The sequence below is a fragment of the Castor canadensis genome, chromosome 8 (assembly GCF_047511655.1).
Source record: "Castor canadensis chromosome 8, mCasCan1.hap1v2, whole genome shotgun sequence".
Lineage (NCBI taxonomy): Eukaryota > Metazoa > Chordata > Mammalia > Rodentia > Castoridae > Castor > Castor canadensis.
Window position 1 is genome coordinate 4469305 of NC_133393.1, and position 22901 is coordinate 4492205.

Below are 22901 nucleotides of genomic sequence, written 5' to 3' on the forward strand. Positions count from 1 at the left end.
AAAAATCTAATTATTTCTCTGTCATCTGGAGAATGTGGGCCAACAGAGAAAAAGCAAATCACCTTCATGTAAATTTCCTAGAGGAGAACCAAGTGTATAGATGCTCCTCCAAACAAAGCTACAGAGGTTAATGAAGAAAACAATTGCAGCAAACACCTTGCTGTGTCCGGCTTTCTCATGTTTTAGGCATGTCTGGTGTATCTAATCAGGGCCGCCTTTGGACAAACAACATAAAAAAATCCCCACAGTGAAAATTAAGATGATAGAGCTTCCAGAAATTCAGGCCATGGCAACCCCACCACTGACTATGCTAACTTACTAACCGGCTTTGCTTCCTCATTTCTTAATTTGCCATTTAGATGCTAGTGAATTATTAAAAGATCATATCCTTTCTCAGCCATTATTATGATGCTATCTTTGTTCCTCTGACTATAGAGAAGTAAAAACAAAATTAGATGCAAATTAGTGCCAATTTGGCTTACTTTTTACAATCGTAAGCAGTGAACTGTGAAATGGTGGTGATAAAAGTGTATTTATTCATTTTGACTCATGCCATCACATTGTTGTTTCCGGGGTAAATATTTTACCTTTCTGAATAGGGGTTTATGGCTAGTTTTAACAGACTTTACACAGGTATACTCACCTCCAAAACTAGGGGTGTGTATATCAAGATGATACTTAGTGTCTAAGCTTTTCCTTGCTTATAGTCTTTTCCACCTTCAGAGAACATTATCTAACACAAAAAGCCATTATTTCCTCTGGAGAGTTACTCTTCTCTTGTAATTAGATTACAAATTAAGGCAAATGAAATGAAACAAAATGTTGGTTTATTGAAAGAAATGGTAACTAGTATTCAAAGAGATTGAACAACCCAAAGTAAAGCACACCCACAGCGGGCATACATTGACAACCCTTTGAATGTCAACTTAAGCATTGATAATGAAAATTATGACTGAAAAGTAGGCACAGTGTCTGTGGGGTACTTGTGGGAGGGTGAAGGAAAGTTAAGGGGAAGGTGTATGGTTGATAGACTTCAAATACCTATATGAAACAGAACTAAATAACCCCTTGCAATTGCTTAAAGTGGGGTGGGGAGGGGGCTGAGAGGGAGAGACGATGGGGGCAATGTAAATAATGTACAATATAAGTCTAATCAGAATTGTTATTATGAATCTCCCCCATATAATGAACATAACCTAATAAAAATTTATAATAATAATGAATGGTAAATAATATCTTTCAATTGCTTTCAGCAAAAAATAAGCAAGATTTGAATTATTGGTTGTAAAGAAAAGATGGTACATTGGTGAGTCTCCAGTTGGCTGTTCATTGTCTAAAGTTGTCATTGGTCCAAGAGAAAAACTAAATCATTTCTACCATGAACTTTTAAGACAGATCCCATCACACTATAAACAAATCAAAGACAAAAGGGACACTATTATGGGAGAAAAAAAGAGCCAACCAAGGAATTTGAAAGGCATTTAGCCATTCTGCTGCCTTTATTAATGTTTTCATACACTCAGTAATATAAAGGAAGCAAAAGAACAGAATCTGGGGAAAAATAAGAAAACAGGTTTGATTTATGTACAAAGAGGAATGACAAAGCTTCCACTGTCACAAAGAAACTCACATTGCTAACTTTAATTTAAGGAGTTACTTAAGCATGGCCTTGTGGAAATTTAATAGTTATGGTTCATCTGAACTTATCAGTTGGCCCCAAGCTGCGATAATCAACTTTTCAATGTCAGACTCATTTACTCCTCGAAGAATCCGAAAATAGCCATTCTCCCCCCACGACTTTCCCCAGGAATTGGCAGCAATCTGCAAGAAAAATGAGAACAGTAATGTTGAGTAGCTACTTTGGTATTTTTTAATCCCATCTATAAAAACTGAGAAAACTCACACATAGCTTTAATCCCCTTTAATTTACAGATGACGATCAGTGAGAACCCAAATATTTTCTAAATAATAATCAAGCAGTTTTATAATTTATATCAATATGTATGTCTGTATGTTGGTAAAAGCCAGAATTGGTGTGACTTAACATGTGCACGAGAGTTTGAAATGCTACATGAGAAGATGACACACATACAAGGGGATTGGACTTTGAGCACATGATAAAAGCGAGAGCACACAAGGGAGGGTGAGGATAGATAGGACACCTAAAAAATTAGCTAGCATTTGTTGCCCTCAATGCAGAGAAACTAAAGCAGATACCTTAAAAGCAACTGAGGCCAATAGGAAAAGGGGACCAGGAACTAGAGAAAAGGTTAGATCAAAAAGAATTAACCTAGAAGGTAACACCCACGCACAGGAAATCAATGTGAGTCAATGCCCTGTATAGCTATCCTTACCTCAACCAGCAAAAACACTTATTCCTTCCTATTATTGCTTATAGTGTCTCTTCAACAAAATTAGAGATAAGGGCAAAATAGTTTCTGCTGGGTATTGAGGGGGTGGGGGGGTAGAGGGAGGGGGCGGAGTGGGTGGTAAGGGAGGGGGTGGGGGCGGGGGGAGAAATGACCCAAGCCTTGTATGCACATATGAATAATTAAAAAAAAAAAAAGATGACACACAAACTGTAGTTACAGAAATCCATGTGGCCAAACCCCTGCTAGGCACTAGAAGACCAAAGATACAAAATCTATTATTCTGTGTTCAGGAAAATTCTGATCTAAAGAAGAATGGCCAATATAAGGCAAGGTGCTAAGGTAGAAATATGCATAGGGTGATACTGAAATCTGCATAAGTGCATCTTTTTTATTTGGATGTTTCAGGAAGATGCTTGAGACTTGCCACATAAGAGGAATACTAGAACCTCAGCGTTTTAAAAGGGAGAAAGGAAGATTCTGGTAAAGAGAAATGGAAAATCATAAACACAAAAGCACGAAGCAGCATATTGAAATAATGAAATGGTCAGGATGACATCATTGCAATTCTGTTGGTAGGTCACAGGCTGAAATAGGAGGTTAGGTCATTGACACTGAGAAAATGATGGTGAAGAGGGTGACAAGCCATTGAGCTGCTTCCAGCAAAAGAACAAGATGGGAAAATTTATATTTTGATTACATTGTCCCTCATGTAGACAGATTTAAGAGCACAGAGGCAAGAGGCAGGGAGACTGACTAGTTGTTAGACCTTTTGTGGTTGCTGTTTTCAGATTTCTGAGACAGCTCCAACTGACCTCAAGGTCAGGATTCTCCTGCCTCTACCTGCCATGTGGTGGGAATCTAAGCACCTGCCACCAAGCCCTGCTGCTAGCTGATTCTTGTAATAATTCAGTCAGATAACCTAACTGGGACAAGGGAAGTAGAGAAAGTATTTGAGCAATCTTCAGAAAGTAGAATCAACAGAATTGGAATTTTTTGTATTATTCTTTTTCTTTGGAAATTATGGAGATAATTAGAAAGTTGGGATAAGTCCAGAATGACACCTGGATCTACAGCTTTACATGGTGAAGCAGAAACGTATGTCATGAGGGCTAAAAGAACACAGAGAGAAAGAGTTAGTTGACCACAACCAAGTGCAGCAGACAAGCTCTGTAAACTAAGGACCTCACAACAACAGCTGGGCCCTTGGCTCACATTCTCCCTGTGCCTGCAGCTGAGATGAAAAGTATGTTAGTGTGATCTACAGTGATATTCTCAAGACATATGGTGTGCCATTGAGCTTTCACTGCCCCTACAATGTAAGACAGAGCAGAGCTGCTCTGCTTCAGAAATCATGGTGACAACATCAGCTTTGAGAAATAGCTGGTCATCATAAGTAACTCTTTTTAAGATTTGGCTCTTTGCCTCCCCAATCAGCCCTGACACCTTAAAGGAGCATTCTCAAAGATGAGTCTAATTGTGAATTCAGTTTACCACTTCAAAGATGGAGTGGACTTTGCAAGCTGGAAATGAGAATTCATCAAAGAGAATTTTAGCAAGAATGATCTTAACTATTTTTTCTAATTTTTTTCATGTCTTCTAGTCAGTTCCAACACACATACACATATGTATGGATATATATTTATATATGGGGATATCCACTTAGATATCTACCTATATCTATATATAGCTAGGTAGATAGATAGACAGATGATGGATAGATAGATAGCTAGATAGATGATAGATAGAAAGATAGATAGATAGATAGACAGAAATTTATACAGGAATATCCAGAGGACAGAAGGTCAAATAAAATCGGTCACAAGCTAACGTAATTTTAGGAATGCTAATATTTTTAAATTCTTAAAACCATGGAATGTAGACTATACCTAGTCTCAGTTGGCTATCTGAAGATTATTACCATTCACAATTTCATCACTAGTTAGTTATTTGGTGAATCTAGGAAGGGTATGTGAAGAGTTTTTTAAGCAAGTGAAAATTCACATACTAATGAAAGCTAACCATACATTTGCAAGAAGGCAACTGAATTATGAAGAGTGTGATTTTGTAAATTAGCACTGACAAAAGGCACCTCAGGGTTTGTGTTTTGTTCATCTTATCCTTGCTGCTCTCATTTCTTCTGTTTCCTGACACTTTTGTTTGTTTCTTTCAAATGCCTAAATTTGTTTGTATTTTTATGAAAACTTTTGCATTGAGGTTTGCAATTTAGTCACATGTGTAAAGTGCTTAATCTTGTGTATGGTTAATGAAGTTGATGCCTGGGTGACCTCCACATAGATCAAGGCACACGACACTTGCAGCCTTCTTTTGTGAAAAATAAATCCCATGTCAGTTTTTATAATTACCACAAAAATCCAGTATATATTTATATATTATGAACAAAGATGTCACCAATCATCTAGAGAAAAAACTATGAATAGAAGTAACAGATACTTGTGATGTAGACTTTAAAAAATTATGAAAATATTAAGAAAAATTGGTATAAAAAAGTAGTCCCTCACTCTCCACTGTCTTCTCTCCAACCAGTTCTTCCTGTAATTGAGCTTTATAACAACAAAATGACGCAATATGTACTGTTTTATGCCTGACTCATTTAATTCAAAATAGTCTCTGAGATTCAGTCATGTTTTGTCACATATAACTAATTCATTTATTTAATTGTTGTGTATTTTCATTAACAGCTGTTGTCCTGTTGATAGAAAATAAAGATAACTCATTGTACCCCAGCCATATTAATCTGTAGTTTGAGAGATTTGCTTATGCTATATCCTTACTCACACTTGATATTAGCAGTCTTTTTAATTTACCAAATTAGTGTATGTGTAATGATATCTCTTTGTGGTTTTAATTTATACTTTCCTGATGACTAATAATATTTGGATTTCCTCTTTGCTGAAGTGCCTATTCAGGAATTTTGTCTAATATTTTAAGGAGTTATATAATTTCTATATTTTTGTACAAATTTCTGTATATTCTATATGTGAGTTGTTGCCAGATATCTTTACAGATAGAGAGAGGAAAAAGAGAGAGAGAGAGAGAGAGAGACTTATATGTAATTATTGATCAACTTTGAGACAATCAAAATGTTAATTTGTAAACTATGCACATGGTGTCTTTCTCCTTCTAGCTAAATGAGCTCTTCTCTAATTCCTCTCAACACTGTAAAAATCTCACATAACTTTCATTGAAATACTTCCTAGGCTTTTAAATAGTTATGTCATTGTGGTAATACTTGTTTTAAATTAATTTCCAGTTGTTATTCACTGCTATATGTGTATATATATATATATATAATTCATATTTAGAATTTATTTTTATATATTCATCTAGCACCCAGAATCCTTGTAAAATATGCTTTTATTTCTAATAGTTGTTCCTAGACTACTTTTGGGTTTTGTATATACAAAATCATATTTTGTGCAAATAAATCAGTTGCTTTTTTTTTAACCTAACTTTCCCTTATTTCTTTTTGTTGCTTAACTGCACTAGGTGGGACACAGTGAGAAGTTGATGGAGGGGTAACAGAGTTTCATGCTTCCTTTTCGATGATAAAAGAAAACTTTTAGTAATTTATAATTAATTATGGTGTTACCAGTAAAGTTTTTGAAAACAGACATCATAAGACTATGGAAGGTCTGTTCTCTTTCTAATTTGCTGACATTTTAGGTCATAAGTGCATTCTGTAGAAAGTAGAGTTTTAAGATGTCCCCCAGATTCCTATTTCTGGTGTGCATGATTTGTCTGATCCCCTCCCCCTGGGTGTGTATGTGACCTGAATAAGAGACGGGATGTCATTGTTTGATTAGGCTATATTATATGCAAAGTTGAAGAGATTTTGAATATGTACTTCAAATATTCAGTCAATAGATTATACAGTAATCAAAAGAAGATGGTTCTGCTATGGCCTGCCCTAATCAGGCAATCCCTTGAAAAGAGACAGAAAAGTCAGAAATTATGGTTTTCCTAATGGTGCTGAAGTTAATAAGCTGCTGTAATATCAGAGGCTCTGTGAGAAGCTGCACAGATAGGAGAGGAGTCCCAGCCATTAAGCCACTGTATTCTACCAACAACCATGTGAACTTGGAAGAGGACCTAAGCTCCAGAAAGAAATATAATACTGCAGGTATGGTAGTACACTCCAATAATCCCAGCACTCAGGTAGCAGAGGCAGAGGACCTCAAGTTCAAGGGCAGCCTGCATTACTCAGTGAGACCTTATCTTTAGAAGAAAGGAAGGAAGAAAGGAAGGGAGTAAGGGAGGGAGGGAGGGAAGGAAGGAAGGAAGGAAGGAAGGAAGGAAGGAAGGAAGGAAGGAAGGAAGGAAGGAAGGAAGGAAGGAAGGGAAGGCCAGTCAACAACTGATTTTATCCCACTGGGCTCCTGACCCTCAAAACTCTAGGAAAGTAAATGTGTATTAGCTTAAGGTGCTAAATCTGTGACCATTTCTTGCAGAACAATAGAAAACAAATTCAGGTGGTGAATTTTGTTCATTCATTTTATGCATCAATAAAGGTAAATGTGTGGCTTTGTTCTCCTCCACTCTGATAATGTGATGATTTGCATAATTGATTTTAATACTTAAAACAATCTTGTATTCCTGAGACAAACCTCACTTGGTTATGAAGTAGATCTGAGTAATCACTGTTTTCCATATCATTTTAAAAATGGATTTGGACATGGGTCACACGCTCAGGGGAGAACACATACAGGAGAAATAGGGAAAGGTAGGAAACCCAAAACTTGAAAGTGTTTGATGTCCCCACTGTAAAGGAACTAATATAGTAATCTTAAAACAGTAGAGGTCACTATAGGAAGGTGACAGGAAGTAGTGAAGAGGTCTGGTAGAGATGAACCAATTCAGGTTGTAACACACTTGTGCATGGAAACAGTGCTAGGAATCTCTCTGTATAGCTATCCTTATCTCAACTAGCAAAACCGCTATGTCTTCTCTTCAACAAAATTGGAGAAAAGGGCAGAACAGGTTCTGCCTGGAAGCGAGGGGGGTCGGGGGAGAGGGTGGGGGAAGGGGGCAGTGGGAAGAAATGACCCAAATAATGTATGCACATGTGAATAAATTAATAAATAAAAAATGGATTTGGACTTTCTTTTCTAATATGTGCATTTTTCTATCAAATTCTACAATGTTTTAGTTAAGTAATACATTTTTGGCAGGACATATTCTGTATAGTATCAATCTTGCATATGTGTTGAACTTGACTTACAGCCCGTGGGATGGTCAATTTCAGGAAATACTTCATGTGCATCCTGAAAGAACATGCACGCCTTGATATTTGTGTGCAGTACACAATTACATACAAATGTCTAGTAGTTTTTTCAATCTTCTGTACTTAAATATATTCCTTAATTTAGTATATACCTCAATTGTAACATCATGTTTAGAATTTTGTGTTCATGAGGATATTGACCTATAATTATCCTTTCTTTATGTTGCCTTGTTAAGTTCGGTATTGTTGTTATGCTGGTTTTTAAAATGAACTCTTCCTTATTTTATATTCCCTGAAAGGAATTGGTATAAAATTGGCTTATTTGTTCCTTAGATGTTTGAATAAATTCACCAGTGACATCTTTTGACCCTGAGTTTCTTTGTGAGAAGGTTCTTTAAAAAAAAAACAAAAACACAGTCAGTGTTTGCAAATCATTCCAAGTTTTCAACTTTTACCTTTTGTAAGTTTGGTTTTCCAAGGGATTTGTGATTTCATATTGGGCAGTAAACAATATATTGGCATTCATTTTCATTAAGTTCTCATAGTAATAATTTAATGTCTATTCAGTCTGTAGCAGTGTCCTACTTTTTCATCCATGTGGTCTTATTTTTTTAATCCTATCTCCCTTGGGTTTGAATTTTTCAGCTTATTAAATCACTATTTTCAACATCTTTTGAAAAACAGATTTGAACCTTCTTTTCTAGCATACATTCCTATTATAAATTCTATAGCACTTTAGTTAATAGCAATTTTTGACGTGACATATTTTGTATAAATTTAATCTTTTGAATTCACTGAACTTGCTTGACAATCTGGAATATGATCAATTTTGCCAAATATTTCATGTATGCTCCAAGAGAATACATACCTCTCGGTGTTCTTGTGTTGTACAGAATAACGTAAGACTGTCTAAAAGTTACTCTTTAAGTTTAGACATTAGCTACTTTTTCCATGAGAAGCTGATAGAGGATTGTTGAAATATTTGCCTCTCTCCTATAGCTTTTACATAATATTTTTTAAGACTGTGTTAGCTCAGACTTCATTTGGTCTGAAAATGATGAAATTTTTCTTTTATTTTGAAGAAACTGTCAGCAGGTATAAAATCCTATGTAGACAGGTTTATCATCATTATTGTAATTACTATTAATTTTTTACTCAGCACTTCAACACTGTTATGTTATTGTCTTCTGCCTTCTATTTTTCTATTTGAACATTAGTCATCAGCCTGAAGGCTGCTTTTTTGAGGTTAGTGCATTTTAAAAAAATTCTGGCTATTTAAATTTTTTTTCTGTCTTTTATTTTTAGCTATTCGATTATGATTTCTCTCGCTGGAGTTTATGGTACTTCCTGGGTCTTTGGGGTGATAGCTCTTAATTTGGGGAAATGTGGCCAGAAGAGGTTCAAATATCAACTCTGCCTCATTGTCTCTCCCTCTCATCCTTCCTGGACCACAATCACATGTATACTAGGCCATTTGGTTGTATCCCTCCTAGATTTGTTTTCTTTCTCATTCCACCATTTTCTTCTGTTTATTACTACAGTGTAGATACATTTATTGAAATTTATTTCAGATAATTGATTTCATCTGCTATTTAGCCCATACAGTAAGACATGGTATTTACAAATTCAATAATTCACATTTTACAGATTAAAATTCTCTACCTTTTTATACCTATTTTTCTTAATATTTTCATAATTTTTTAAAAGTCTACATCACAGGTATCATCTGTTACTTCTAGTCATAGTTTTCTCTCTAGACGATTGGTGACATCTTTGTTCATAATATATAAATGTACACTAGGTTTTTGTGGTAATTCTAAAAACTGATATGGGGTTTATTTTTCACAAAAGAAAGTTAGCCTTTTCTTTTTCTAGAGGGACTGACCACTTCAATATAGTCAGGATTTAAGCTAGGTCAGGGATGGAGAGAAGCATTGGTGAAACTCAGTCCATCACTGGCTTCAAGTATTTCTAGGGCTACACCTGCCGGGTGCTTGGTTCAGGCTGTGTTCACATAGGACTTGTCTCCAAGCTTTGCCTTGCTGCGGATGTCACCTGCCTTCCCGTGCCTTAGCTTGTGACTGCTTAGCACTCAGTGCACGCTCCATGGGAAGAAATGGCTGTCGTTTCGTCTTCCTCTAGATTCTAGTACAGCTGAATTCCCTTCCTCCTGGAGGTTCTCCCTGCCGATGGCCTGCCAAAGGCTCCCAGTACAGTCTCCAGAGTTAGCTCGCTCATTTCTTTAAAAATGCAAGTTTGTGGAATTATGTTGGGTTTTTCTTCTACCTCTTTCATGAGATTTATGCATACTCTTACCTATTACATTTTACTCAGCAATGGAAGCCATCCAGTTAGTTCTATTATAAAATAGGCCAAGGTTGTAGATTTCATTGTAAATATTTTTAGAGATCTATACATAGCCTTGGGAAAATAAAACCTACTTGGGTTCCACAGAGCTTTTGCAAATTCCTACACTTTTTCTAAACAAAAATGTACATAATACAAAGATAAGGAATGTTTGCTTTCACTTCTAGAAAAATTTACTCTTCACACATCATGGGAATTGAAACTATAGCCATTTGTCTAGCTAACTGACCTGATCTGAGATGGCAATAAAACTTCTCTTATCTCCCCAAGAGAGTCAAAGAGTTAGAACACAGACAAGGTCCTAAACTAAGCCCCAAGATGCCAGAACTTGAAACAGGTTACCTCCATCAGTATTTACACGTTAAAAGGGACAAAGTCCAGTACTGGAAAACACATCTGGGACTTATCTAGCCCTGGGAAAGACACTTTATATTCCCAAAGGCTAGGGTGAAAACACAGGATCCTTTTCACCTCATCTTAACAAAATAATTTTTTTCTTTTTCTTTGTCATTCTTCTTGTATGTAACTATAGAAAATCCCCTGTTCTTTGCCCCTTTGTTCTAGATATATATTACTACCTGTGTAGAAAATGTCCATTGACTATTATCACATCACCTGCAAGACTACGATATGGGGGACCCCTACTGCAATCCTGCGATGTTACTCTGGCTGTTGATCTGGTCTGAGTGTCAACACTGTACCCTGACCTGATGCTGTGGTGGGGTGCATGTGTGTGTGTGCCCGCGTGCACATGTGGGTGACATCTCAGACGTGTCACAATTCTTTATAAAGCCATTCACTAGTATTTAAAGTTTACATATTTTAATTAAATCTACTAAGTTTTATACAAAATGAAAATGACCTTCGTGACCTGGCTAGTTCTTTTGAATGCATACTTATCTATTCGCTCACCCCATGAATATTGTTCACACTCCATATGCACCCAGCTGTACTTTGCCCTTGGGATACATGGACAAATAGGGAACATATGATCCTAATACAGGATGCATAAACAGGTCAGTAGAGGGTAAAACAGCCAGGCAAGCACTCTACTGCACGAGCTGTGCCTCCAGCCCCAGAATGTGAAATAAATTATTATAAATCTCAGCCTCATTATTGATTGTATCCCTACCACTCACAGCCAACAATCTATCCTAACATATGACGACAGAAAGAAATATTGCCCCTATGCATGAAATAAAGTTGTGTGTGTTTTGTTTTTGCCTTTTCTTTTGCGGTACTGGGGTTTGAACTCAGGGCCTATACACTGTGAGCCATTCCACCAGCCCTTTTTTTGTGATGGTTTTTTCAAGATAGGGTCTCACAAACTATTTGCCCAGGCTGACTTCAAACTGTGATCCTCCTGATCTCTGCCTCCTGAGTAGCTGGGATTACAGGTATGAGCCACAGGTACCCAGTTGTTTAATGTTTTTGTTACATAGAAGAATTGATAATGAATTCAACAAAAGTAGTTGAAAAGATAACATACACTTATGCAGTAACCGTCTGAGAGTGTGTAGGTGCACATGCACTCACATGTGTGTGCATGCACACATGTATACCACACACACACACACAGGGCTTCAGGTTGAAAACGAGCAAGCTGAGCACGAGGATCAAAATACTTCTCTCTGCACATTTGCTCATATTCACTTGACAAACACTAATCTAGTGCCATGTGCTAGGAATTGCTGTGAGTCAAGCACAATTAATCAAAGTACTTATTTTTATCTATGAGTATTGTATAGTTCCAAGACTGAATATCCTTCAAATTCATTCAATAAAAATTCCACATGGAATCTTAATTGTAGGTATTTAAGTAACATAACCTCTTTCACAGTTTAACTATTGAACCTTATTGCCATCTGTTTAAAGTTTTATTTCAATGAGGAAAACATACTAAAAGTTTAGTTTAAATATACTAAAATATCCCCCTACTTAATGCTTTCAAATATGACCCAGACAACTATCTGGCGTGATCCCACAACTCGACTGACTGGTTTTTATCATTGCCTTGTGAAGAATGCTACCAAGTCATCCTGATGGATTATGAGTTCTAACACCCAGTGCTGTCTTAGCCATAATATATCCTGAACTTTGTGCATTCAAGTTTAAAGTCCATGGAAGTATCGTCAACTAGACCCTATACTATTTCTGAAAAGAAGTACATAAAGACTTTGGACAATTGACCAAATTCATGATAATCAAGTGGATATTTACAGCAACATGTTCCAATCTGCAAATTGCTTCTTACCTGCAGGATTATGTTAGCTTTAAGACTAGACATTGTTTCTTTCTCAGTAGAGATGTGTGTGTTCTAACAGACAAAACAATTTCAGCTTCTAGGAAATATACGTATATTCATTATACTTGATACAATACATGATATTAATGTAACAAAAGCATGAAGTTAATTGACATATATGCACACAGGAATTACTTGAACATAGATACAAGAGGACAATAGTTACACTGTCAATCCTCAACTTGAAAAAAAGTACTGAATTTTTTCTTTTACAATTTAAAATAATAGGAATTGAGGAACACTATTATTATATAAATGATCATATAAATGATTATAGTGAGGTTTTTTTGGTGGTACTAGGGTTTGAACTCAGAGCCTCACACTTGCTAGACAGGTACTCTAACACCTGAGCTACTCCACCAGACTTTTTTTGTGTGTTTTTTTTTTTTTGGAGGGGTAGGAGGGCAGGCTCTCATGAACCATTTGCCCTGGCTGGCTTTGAACTGTGATCCTCCTGATCTCTGCCTCCTGAGTAGCTGGGATTACAGGAGTGAGCCACCAGTGCCCAGCTATAACGAGCTTTGTGCTGGAGAAGACACTGGTATATGAACAATATTACAGTGACACAGGACAAAATAATACTAAGGAGGGGCAAAGGAAGGGATGATTCCTTCAATTTGGAAGGGATACATACCCAAAATTTTTCTTTCTTCCCTTTTGCTCCTCTCAGTGTGCCCCATCTACAAATAATAAATAATACGGTTTAGCTAAAGTTTTTAATTTTCATTTTAAAAACTACAGTTTATTGTTACTCCTATATCTTTTTAATTTTCGTTCCTTCCTACCCTATTTTATAATACAAATGTCATCACTGCTCTGCAGTGCCCTTCTTCACCGTAACTTTATTTGTTTGCACAAAATTGACTCGACTCTGTCCAAACACCATGAAATCTAACTCACTGACCAAAAGAGACAAGTCCTAAGGCAACTGTGAAAACAGGTTTTAAAGTACATAAAGATACCTCCCACCTTTAAATCTAACCCTCTGAAACTTTACCCTAAATGAAATAGACTAAAACTTTCCAAGACTGCTGATAAAAATCACAATGGTAATGTAATTTTTATAGATGACTGATTTTATTCAAAATTCATAGACATGTATTATTTTATGATGTCTGATTTTTATATACAACTTGTATGTGTGATTTGAACCTAGATTCCCATTTTCAGTAGCATGTAACAGTTCATGAAGAATCTGAACCTATGATATTTTGTCTTTTCCTGTTAATTAAACCCAGTAAGGTAGGTATATTCACATATTATATTTACTGAGATAATGGGCACTTGTCCAGGATCATACAGTAGAAAATGATGAGCCAGAAATCCAAACCTCACACTGTCCCTCACATATTATATTGCTCTTAAAAAAAGTAAACGTATGCCCTGGATGCAGGGCATCCAGAACAACATCGTTTTAAGTGGGGAAAGCAGATTAAAACTTTTCACGTAATTTCATGAATTATGAAAATATGGTTAATTCTTCTACATGTTCCTCCATTTACCTATCGTGGAATAATCCCAAATCAGAGTTCATTTATGCAAAACCATGGTCCATCATTACAGTACAAACATTCCTAGAAGAGATATAAACTTATTATTAAAATACTTTCCAACACGTCAGTTTGCACGGGTTGTCTTTAATGCACCCCAGAAAGAGCTATGGTATCATAGCACAAGGGACTGCCTAAAGATACTCAAGGTTGACAGTAGGGCCCTTGTAATGTATTTGGGTCCTTTGTCATGAAAGTGAGGGACAAGAAATGTGATGAGGTGAGAAAACTCTACAGAGCAGAGGTGCTGTCTCTCATCCCTGTAGAGACTGGAGCAGTAAGCATACCGACTGCCATCTCTCTTGGCTCTGTGCTACATAAGACAGTACACTGTTCTGAACATTTTGGGCAGTTCAATGTGTGAGTTGAGATTCACTCATTTTCCAAAACCATATACATCTTTGTAACTTGTCTTTAGAAAAACAACCTATCACCACTGAAACACTGTACCAATCATAAGTGTCTGAAAATATTGGAAGACCCCTGGCCACTTCAAGAAGTACATGAAATAGACCAAATCCGCCTTCCTCAACCACCCACCTTCCATTCATTTGTAGTAGCAATCATAACAATTTCAGAAAGCCTTTTACTACTTAAACTTCCTTTCAGTTGGTCTGGCTGGCCATTATGTTAGCTGTTCACTTAAAATACAAAATCCAAGACTAAACTAGAAGAGGCTAGGGTTTATTCAATCAATCCTGAGATCATACAAGCAGGGAAAGACCTCAAATCAGAGATCCTCATAGATATGCCAAGAAATTAGTCCTACTTTAGCCACTAGGGAGTCTCCTAGGAAAAATCCCTCAGTGACACAGTATACAGCCATGACAAACTTGCTTAGTAATGAAAGTCTAATAAAAAAAAAAAAAGAAGAGTAACAATTGAGAATAAAATTTCTTCTCTCTCACTCAGATCTGTCCAAGTTTAACTCCCACACTGGACTCAGTTGAGTTTGGAGTGGAAGAAGGGTCAATTCAAACTTGTCATTAAAACCCAAAAGAGCTATTTCCTTAAAAACTGTATATTTTATAAAACACTTTCATAACACTCAAATAGAGAGTAAACCAAAAGTAATCAATATTTGTTTTCCACTTTTTATGATCTTTTGAATTTCCTGATCTCTTATACATTGAAGGTAGAACATGGAAGGACAAAGACGTAGTCAATAGAGGAACCAGAAAAGACATACAAGAAAAAATTAGCCTGAAATAACTTCTGCATTTGTCAATAAGTCCATTTGAAATACCATAGAGATAGTTTTGGGGGGATGCACTTGATAATGGGGTTGAGATTCACCACCATAATGACCACACATGGTTGCATTATTAATAAGTCAGAGACCAATTCTAAGGAAATAGAGCATTTCTCAAAAAGATGATAAGTATTTCATAATGTACTTTATGCTATTCTTGCTAGTTAAATTGCCTTAGCCTTTGTTTGGAGACGTTTTTTATAGTACTGGTGTTTAAACCCAGGGTTTGTTAGACAAGTGTTTTACCTACCACTTGAGTCACACTCTGACTTCTTTTGTTTTTTTGTTTGTTCTTCAGATAGATTTTCCTTCTTTGGCCTGTGCTGACCTCAGATCTTGATCCTCTTATCTCTGCTTCCCTAGATAGCTGGGATCACAGGCAAGGACTGCCACACCTAGCCTTTGTTTGGGGACTTTTAAGAAATATGAATTCTAGTTTTTATTTTTGTTCACTTGCCAACCTTTTTCATTGTGTTCCCATACATTTTATTATGATTATTTTATTGTGATTATCTAAACAATATTTTCAATGATATAAAATATAACAATTTATCAACTCTTTGAAGCTGAATCTTTCTGAAGCATGTTAATTATGGCTTTAAAATTCTTATTTAAAACACCAGCCATTTTCAACCCAGAGAGAATACTAACCTTTAGATTGAAATAAGCCTTCTCAAAATGGATAACAAAATAAATTAATCAAGTCACTGACTTGAGGGAGAGAAAGGAAAGCAAGGTTCCTGAGTCAATAGTTCTAGAGACTAGGATGATTGTGAAAGAAAATTTTAAACAGAGTGTTAACCTTTATGCAAAATTCAAATGGAAATAAAAATACCACATACAGAAAGAACATGACTGCAGAAAATATTACTCCCTCCGTTCACCTATGTTATAGCCTCTGAGTTGAATGACACACAAGCTCCATTCATCACAGAATTTAACATCTGTGCTGTGACCTTCAGCTATCTTTTCTCTTTTCTCTCTTCTCTAGACAGTTACTAAGGTGGTAATCAAATATCCCATAGAATCGCTGTAAAGAAATAGACCTGTGGGTTGTTTACTAAATATCCCTATGTTCTGAGAGGCCCAGAAAAATCACTTTTGCCCAGGTGATTTCTCATTAAGTTACAGCAAACTCATGTGTTTTACACCTTCATCAAAACAAGGCTGACTCACGCAAAGCAAAATTACTTTCATTGTTGGGAAAATTCCCCTCTTCTTGATCTATAAAGATCATTTTTCCCTTAGTAAATTTGTGCTCTTGAATAGTGATACTGTACGTTTGCCTTTCTTTGCAAAACTGTAGAAACATGCATGTTTTCACAGATGCCCTTTTGTAAGTTAAGGGCATAAGGACTTTCATTACATTCGTATTTTCTGTAAATATAACAGTTTATGCCCATCTTACTTTGTATATACTTCTTCATTTTAAGTGTAGTTTATAAACATTTGTTCAAACAACTAGGACCCTTATTCTGTTGATTGTTTCCATAGCTTCATTAATCTAAAATGAATGTTCAGAAGACTTACAAGCTTGAGAGTTCTTAACTCTGACTTCTTGCCTCAAGGTAATTTTACTTCGTTTGAACTTTATACTCTTCTTTTGAACTTTCTCTACTTCATTAACTTAAATTGTTTCAATTAGCTAAGACTCATTAATATTTCCTTTCACTCGAAATTTAGTGAAACCTAGCAAAATGCTGACTTTGAAAAAAAAAATCTGAGTATTTCTTAGCCCAGTGCTGCCTGAGCACTCCCACCGCCTGCAGTGAGCAGTGGGTGTGTCTCTCACTCAGAGCCCATCAATCACAGAGGCTCCAAGCTCAGGTGCCATGGTACAGTACACCCTCCCTTTAAAATATTCCTCAAAACACAACTCTTTTGTATAATATGAGAATCTTCATGGAAAGACTTTTCCATGAAACTTCTGCAAAGTAGAGGATCAAAAAACATAAAAGTTATATAAGATCTTGTATTTCTAAAGTTATACCTGTCTTTAAGTATGTTCCCTTTAAAAAGACATGTTCTTAGGTAGCTGATTTTTAGATGACTAGATTTCTAAAAAAATTTTTACATAGAAAACTTAAACTTCTTAAGATCCTGTTTAAAGCTGTGTCTAGATTGTAAAATTTTCAGTAATCAGTATTTAATTAGAATACTAATTACCAGTACTGTTCTGCAAACAGTACTAATGTTTGAACACAGGGCCTCACGCTTGCTAGGCAGGTGCTCTACCACTTGAGCCACTGTGCCAGTCCTTTTCTGTGCTGGGTATTTTCAAGATAGGATCTCACAAACTATTTGTCTGTACTGGCCTTGAACCTTGATCCTCCTGATCTCTGCATTCCTAGTAACTAGAACTGCATGTGTGAGTCACCAGCACCTAGCTAGGATAAGATTTTAAGTGACCATTTTTCCCTTTTCCCTGGTTTTGGTTGATTTTGCAATTGAGGCCAGTGGTGGTAAGATCAGGCATGATGTAAGTTAAACTTATATATCTGTTCCTAAATGCTTCTTTTAATATAGCACAGAATCTCTTACATAGTTCATCTATTAATTTTTTTCCTTTATTCAATTACTATTTAGTCCAAAAAAGATATATCTTTTGCCTTTGAGAAGAGAGTGATGTCGGGGAATTAAAAAACAGACAAGAATACAAATAATTACAATTCTGTTAGTTCTCTTTTACAAAAGCATGTTTTGTAAATTTCTGCAGGATACACATGAAGAAATTAACTGTCTGTTGATAGCAAAAAAGACAATTTCCTTCACAGACTTCAGTAGAAATGTTTCAGGTTGAAATGGGAAGGTAGAATTTGAGGCACAATAAGTAAAGTCACCAGAGAATCATGAAAACCCATCTCAGCCTATTCTAAGAGAAGCTTTTAGTTCTGTATAGAACAGTGATGGAAATGGCAGGAAATGAAGTTCAAAAAGCTGGTGTGGCTCAGAAGGCTACCGACTGTGGCATTATCGTTTATTCTTCTAACAGCTACGTCCTCATCACTAGAATATTGACTATCAAATAGTTGACACTAAATAGATATTTGGTGAGTTGGTGAAGTACACTGGCAGTGGGAATGAACAGAAAGGCATAAGTTTGAGATAAAGTGATGGAATTTTTTGGTTAATTTACATGGACAGAAAAAGAAAAGAGTCAAGTCCATAGCAGGATCTCCAGGTTAAATTAGGTAGACAGAATGTGCATTACTTGATGTGCACTCTGTACTACACTGACTTCTGTTTGGGTGCCAGTGGTCCATTCCTGCAGTCCTAGTTACATGGGGGGCTGAGATCTGGAGAATTGTAGCTGGAGGTTAGCCGAGGCAGGGAGTTCGTGAAACCCCATCTCAACTAACAGCTGAGTGTGGTAACATACACCGTCATCCCAAGCTGCTTGAGAGGTTGAGATCAGAAAGATCATGGTTCCAGGCTAGCCTAGGCAAAAGAGTTTCCAAGACCCCATCTCAATGGGAAAAAAAAAAGAAAGCTGGATGTGGTGCCACATGCTTGTCATCCCAGAGACAGTGGGAAGTTTAAAATAAGAAGACCACAGTCCAGGCTAGCCTGGGCAACAAAGTGACACCCCCATCTCCAAAATAATCAGAGCAAAAAGGGCTGGAGGCATGGTTCAAGTGGTACAGCACCTGCCTGGCAAGTGTAAAGCCTGGGGGTAGGGGGTAAATGGAGAGGGTAAAGGAGGGTGAATATGGTCTGTGTACTTTATATACTTGTATGAAAATAGCATAATAAAACCTGTTAAAATTTTTAACTATGGGGTAGAGAGATAAGGGAGAATGACAGAGGGTACATTTTAAGCATATATGGAAATGTGACAATGGAACCTTCCAGTTCCATGAGTATATGCTAATAAATGTTTTTTTAAACCCAGTACTGTCAAACAAGAAAAAATATAAATTTATAAAAATAAGAAAATATAGTCAGAATACTGCATTACAGTAGAATCACCCAAACAAACAAACAAAAAAACTGTCATGATGATTCTCAAGATTTTGTATTTCTGGGGTCCCGGCAGGTGCCAGGTAGACTGACAATTGGAGTTCAAATTCATGTTTTCTGGGAAAGCTCATTCTGTATTAGTAAATATAGATCCAGACAGGTTAAAAAAAGGGTCCTAAATAGTATACACATAAAGACATTTTATGTAGTACAGCCTATTTATGCATGAAATATGGGAGTAAACATAGAAGAAGAACTGCAGAGAGCTTGATGTGAAACTCCAACACTTCACATTAAGAAAATTAAAGTTAGACAGGATACAAGTTCAAAGGAACCACCAAATGTGCTTCGAGTCAAAGCAATGACAACTTCTCAGGATGTAGGATTTTGCTTTTCAAGGTTAGACTGCAGAAGGGGTCTCCATTTCCTTCACAAAGATTAGCAGTTACAACGAGCAAAGATATGCTAACTTTTAATTACCAATGAATATTCCACTAGACATGCTTAGGAATCTCATTTTTCAAATGTTCATGTCTAGTGAGCGTGACAGCGTTGAATATGATAGGGAGATATCTGAAAGTGCTAATTAGTGCTACATCAAAGATGAGTGACAGCAGACTTCATGAGAAGAAAAGTGAAACCAGAGCATTCCCTGCCTCCCTTTCCATTGCCTGAAAGCAAACCATAAATGAAGTCAGAATTCACTAAGTCTAAGATCAAGTACTTTATTTGTATGCTTTTCCAAGGACCTACATGTTTTATCATAGATTTGACAAGCAGGTTTTTCTGAAAGATAAATGTTTTGCATGAAAATCCCACAGATAATTATTTATACCTAATGTTAATTAATTATCTAGCACTATTTAATGTGCCTACCAGGTGCCATATCCCACCATATCATACTATATCACGAAGAAAAAGGCACCAACTATAGTGTCATCTATAAATTGACCTGTAAAAAGGGAAACCAACGAAAACTTATGCCCAGTTTCTTGATGTGGCCAGAATGACCTGCTGTGTAACTGAGAGACCCATCCCTCTGCATTTAGTATATTTGACAGAAGATTTGTGTTCAAATGTGTGAAATATATTGGGGAAAGAGGAAGCCAAAGACAAAACCACCCATTACTACCCATGGCAATTAACTAGAGGTCCTACCTTGGAGGCTAGAAACACTGCATTCTCCTAAAATCATAACACTGAAAAGAGACCCAGAAATTACAGCACACTCAAAGGAACTAAATCTGCCCTACTGCCTGTTTTTCTAAATAAAATTTTATGGAATATCTATCCTCACTCATTTAAACATTGTCTATGTCTGCTAATGGCAAAATTGAATACTCAAGACCATATGGCCCACAAAATTAATCTGATTTTAATCTAATTTCTTTATTTCACAGATAAGGGGAATGAGGCCCCGACAGATTAAGTAACATTTAAAGATTGTATGGTTAAGTGGCTAACTTGTCACTAGTATGTAAAAAGCAATTAATAACACAAGCAATAAAAACTAGGGTTTTAAGAAGGAAGAAAAGGGTGAAAACATTTCTGGTTATGATATGGAGGGAAAGCATAACTTGTCCTGAGTAATACCAAGGACAAATGAGAAAGACAGGCATGGTATAATGCAAAGAGGTGCCCTTCATGAATACATGTGGAAGCCATGAAAGTTTGGAAGGAAGAGGGTTTCAGGCAGCTGTCAGGTGATAAAGCCAGCCATGGTGAATCTGGTGAGTTAATAAATGGAGTCAGGTAAGGCAAAGAGAACAGGTAGAGCATTATAGAAATATCTACTCAGGATGGCATTCCTCATACCCAAACAGTCTCATTTCTATCCAGAAATGTAATGAACATTGACAAGAACTGCCCCTTGCCACCATTCTGCAGCCTGAGCTGCAGCTGGTCTCATCCCTTGCAGAACAAAGCCCACTGACCCTTATCTCCTGCCACCTCTCTTTGTCCACTCCTAACCCCTGCTTTCTCCCAAATGCTACTTAAGGCCAGACCCACCAAGAAAAGCTGCTGCACCATTTTTTTCTCAGCCAGCCAGACTGCTTATTAAACTTTTGGATGTGAGATACCTCTCGTGAGCCTCCTTTGTGTACGGTGTGCAGTGTTTTTCCTAACATTTTGGTGCCACGACTTGGATCCAGGTGAGCTTCCGGCATTGATCTTGCTCTCCCAGTCAGTAAATTCAGGCCCTCCTGATATACGCTGTGCTCCCAAGCCTACTTTGGCCACAAGGCAGACATCCCCTATTTAGAGCTGCCTAGCCGGGGGATTATACTGGCCTGCCAAAGCCACATAGGTGGGAGTTGTCTTCCTTAAGCCTGGATAAACTTACTGGGATTTGAGCTGCTTTGCTGGGACCCCTGGCCCCAGAGTAGTGCCGCCATCTCCACTCTCACTCACAGGGAACCTCCTCAAGGCCAATGCGCTCCCATTACTCACCCACCACCGGTTGATTTCCTTGGTCCTCCCTTGGTGAGTTCCCTTGTGCTTCCGTGCTGTAAGTTGTGGTTCTCTCTCTCTCTCCCTCCCTCTCTCTCTCTCTCTCTCTCTCTCTCTCTCTCTCTCTCAGTTGGTCAAAATCCTAGTACAAGGTCCCGGCTCACTCCCCCCAGGAACCGGGTTCCTGAGACATGGATGATCCTCTCAGTGAAGACGTTCCCTTGAGGTCCTCCACTCCTCTGTTTCGTCTAGGAAAGCAATACCTTGGGGACATCCACCATATTCTTCCTCAGACCGTGTTTCACTGTGGGGACTGAACCTTCCAAAATTCCCTCAGACACCCCTCCGGGCTGCCTACTGGCTGACCTCAAGCCCTTACAGCTCTCACCTGATCTCAAAGCCCCAAAATTCATTTTTCTTTCCAATCAGTCTTGGACACAATACCAATTGAACAATGACTCAAAATGGCCACTTAATGGCACGCTTGACCCTAACATTCTCAGGGATCTCTGTAACTTCTGTGAATGTGCTGGTAAATGGAAGGAACTTTCCTATGTCCAATCCTTTCCCTGTCTCTGCACCAAACCCTCCCCCTGTACTTTCTGTTCCCCTGTGCAGATTCTATTAGCCTGTAAACCACTTTCTAAATCAGCCAATTCCTCTCCCAAACCTCCTGCTTCCCATGTAAGCAGACTTCTTGTGCTGCTTACCATGCCTGTCTCTTCCTATCTTCCTGAGGGACATTCCCGTCATGGTGTTAAACCAGCCACTCCTCGCCAACTCTGGCCTCATGTTGATTCCAGCTCTGAGAGAGCTCATGCTCCCTCCCTATGGGCTGAGACCAAGCCCAGGGTTTATTCAGGTATGCCTCATGCTACATTGGTGGAGTCCTATTTGATTATGGAATCTGATGACTGCTTCTCTTCCTCCCCATCTAATGCTCCTTTTTCCTGAGACAGCAACCGGAGAGTGGAGGTTTTGTTTTGCTGGAAGTGTTCCAGTACCAGTCAATGGGAGCGACCTAGAGGCACAGGTGATGGTTAATCCCTCAGGTCATGCCTCCAGGCTCTGCCTTCCCCTCCCTTACCTAAGATGTCAGGACACCTTTTCTGCTCCACCATGGTCTCACTGCATGTCCTTTGTCTCTGTCTGCCTTCCCCTCTCTGGGCTTACTGGGACCCTGCCTCACGTGAAAAACTTGTAACATGGTACTTTAAGTTATTCCAACTAGTTTGCCAGGCTTCTCAGTCAAAAGTAACTTTAAATCAGATGCTTTGCAAAAACTCTTACAAAAAACTGCGGCTCCCATGCCCATGCCCTAACTCTGCCCCCACAAAGGGAGGAGGGAAAACAAACAGGCATGCTAATGCACAGGGATGCTGGCTCCTGGACACAGCAAAAA

At 37.6% G+C, this 22901-nt stretch overlaps 1 protein-coding gene across 7 annotated transcripts in view; it reads right to left on the bottom strand.

Moving 5' to 3' along the window:
• Nucleotides 1–1466: 1466 nt before the first annotated feature.
• Nucleotides 1467–22901, bottom strand: part of Tinag (tubulointerstitial nephritis antigen) — a 90738-nt gene continuing 69303 nt past the window's right edge. For 3 of the 7 annotated variants that reach the window (XM_074081888.1, XM_074081889.1, XM_074081884.1), the window contains 2 exons: nucleotides 12921–12966; nucleotides 1467–1821 (listed from right to left, as the gene is read on the bottom strand). In XM_074081888.1, the coding sequence (XP_073937989.1) occupies nucleotides 1687–1821; nucleotides 12921–12966 (181 nt within the window). In that variant the 3' untranslated portion in view covers nucleotides 1467–1686. Of the gene's footprint in view, nucleotides 1822–12235; nucleotides 12324–12920; nucleotides 12967–22901 lie in introns of those variants that run through there. The other 4 variants (XM_074081890.1, XM_074081887.1, XM_074081886.1 and 1 more) reach the window with 3 other exon arrangements.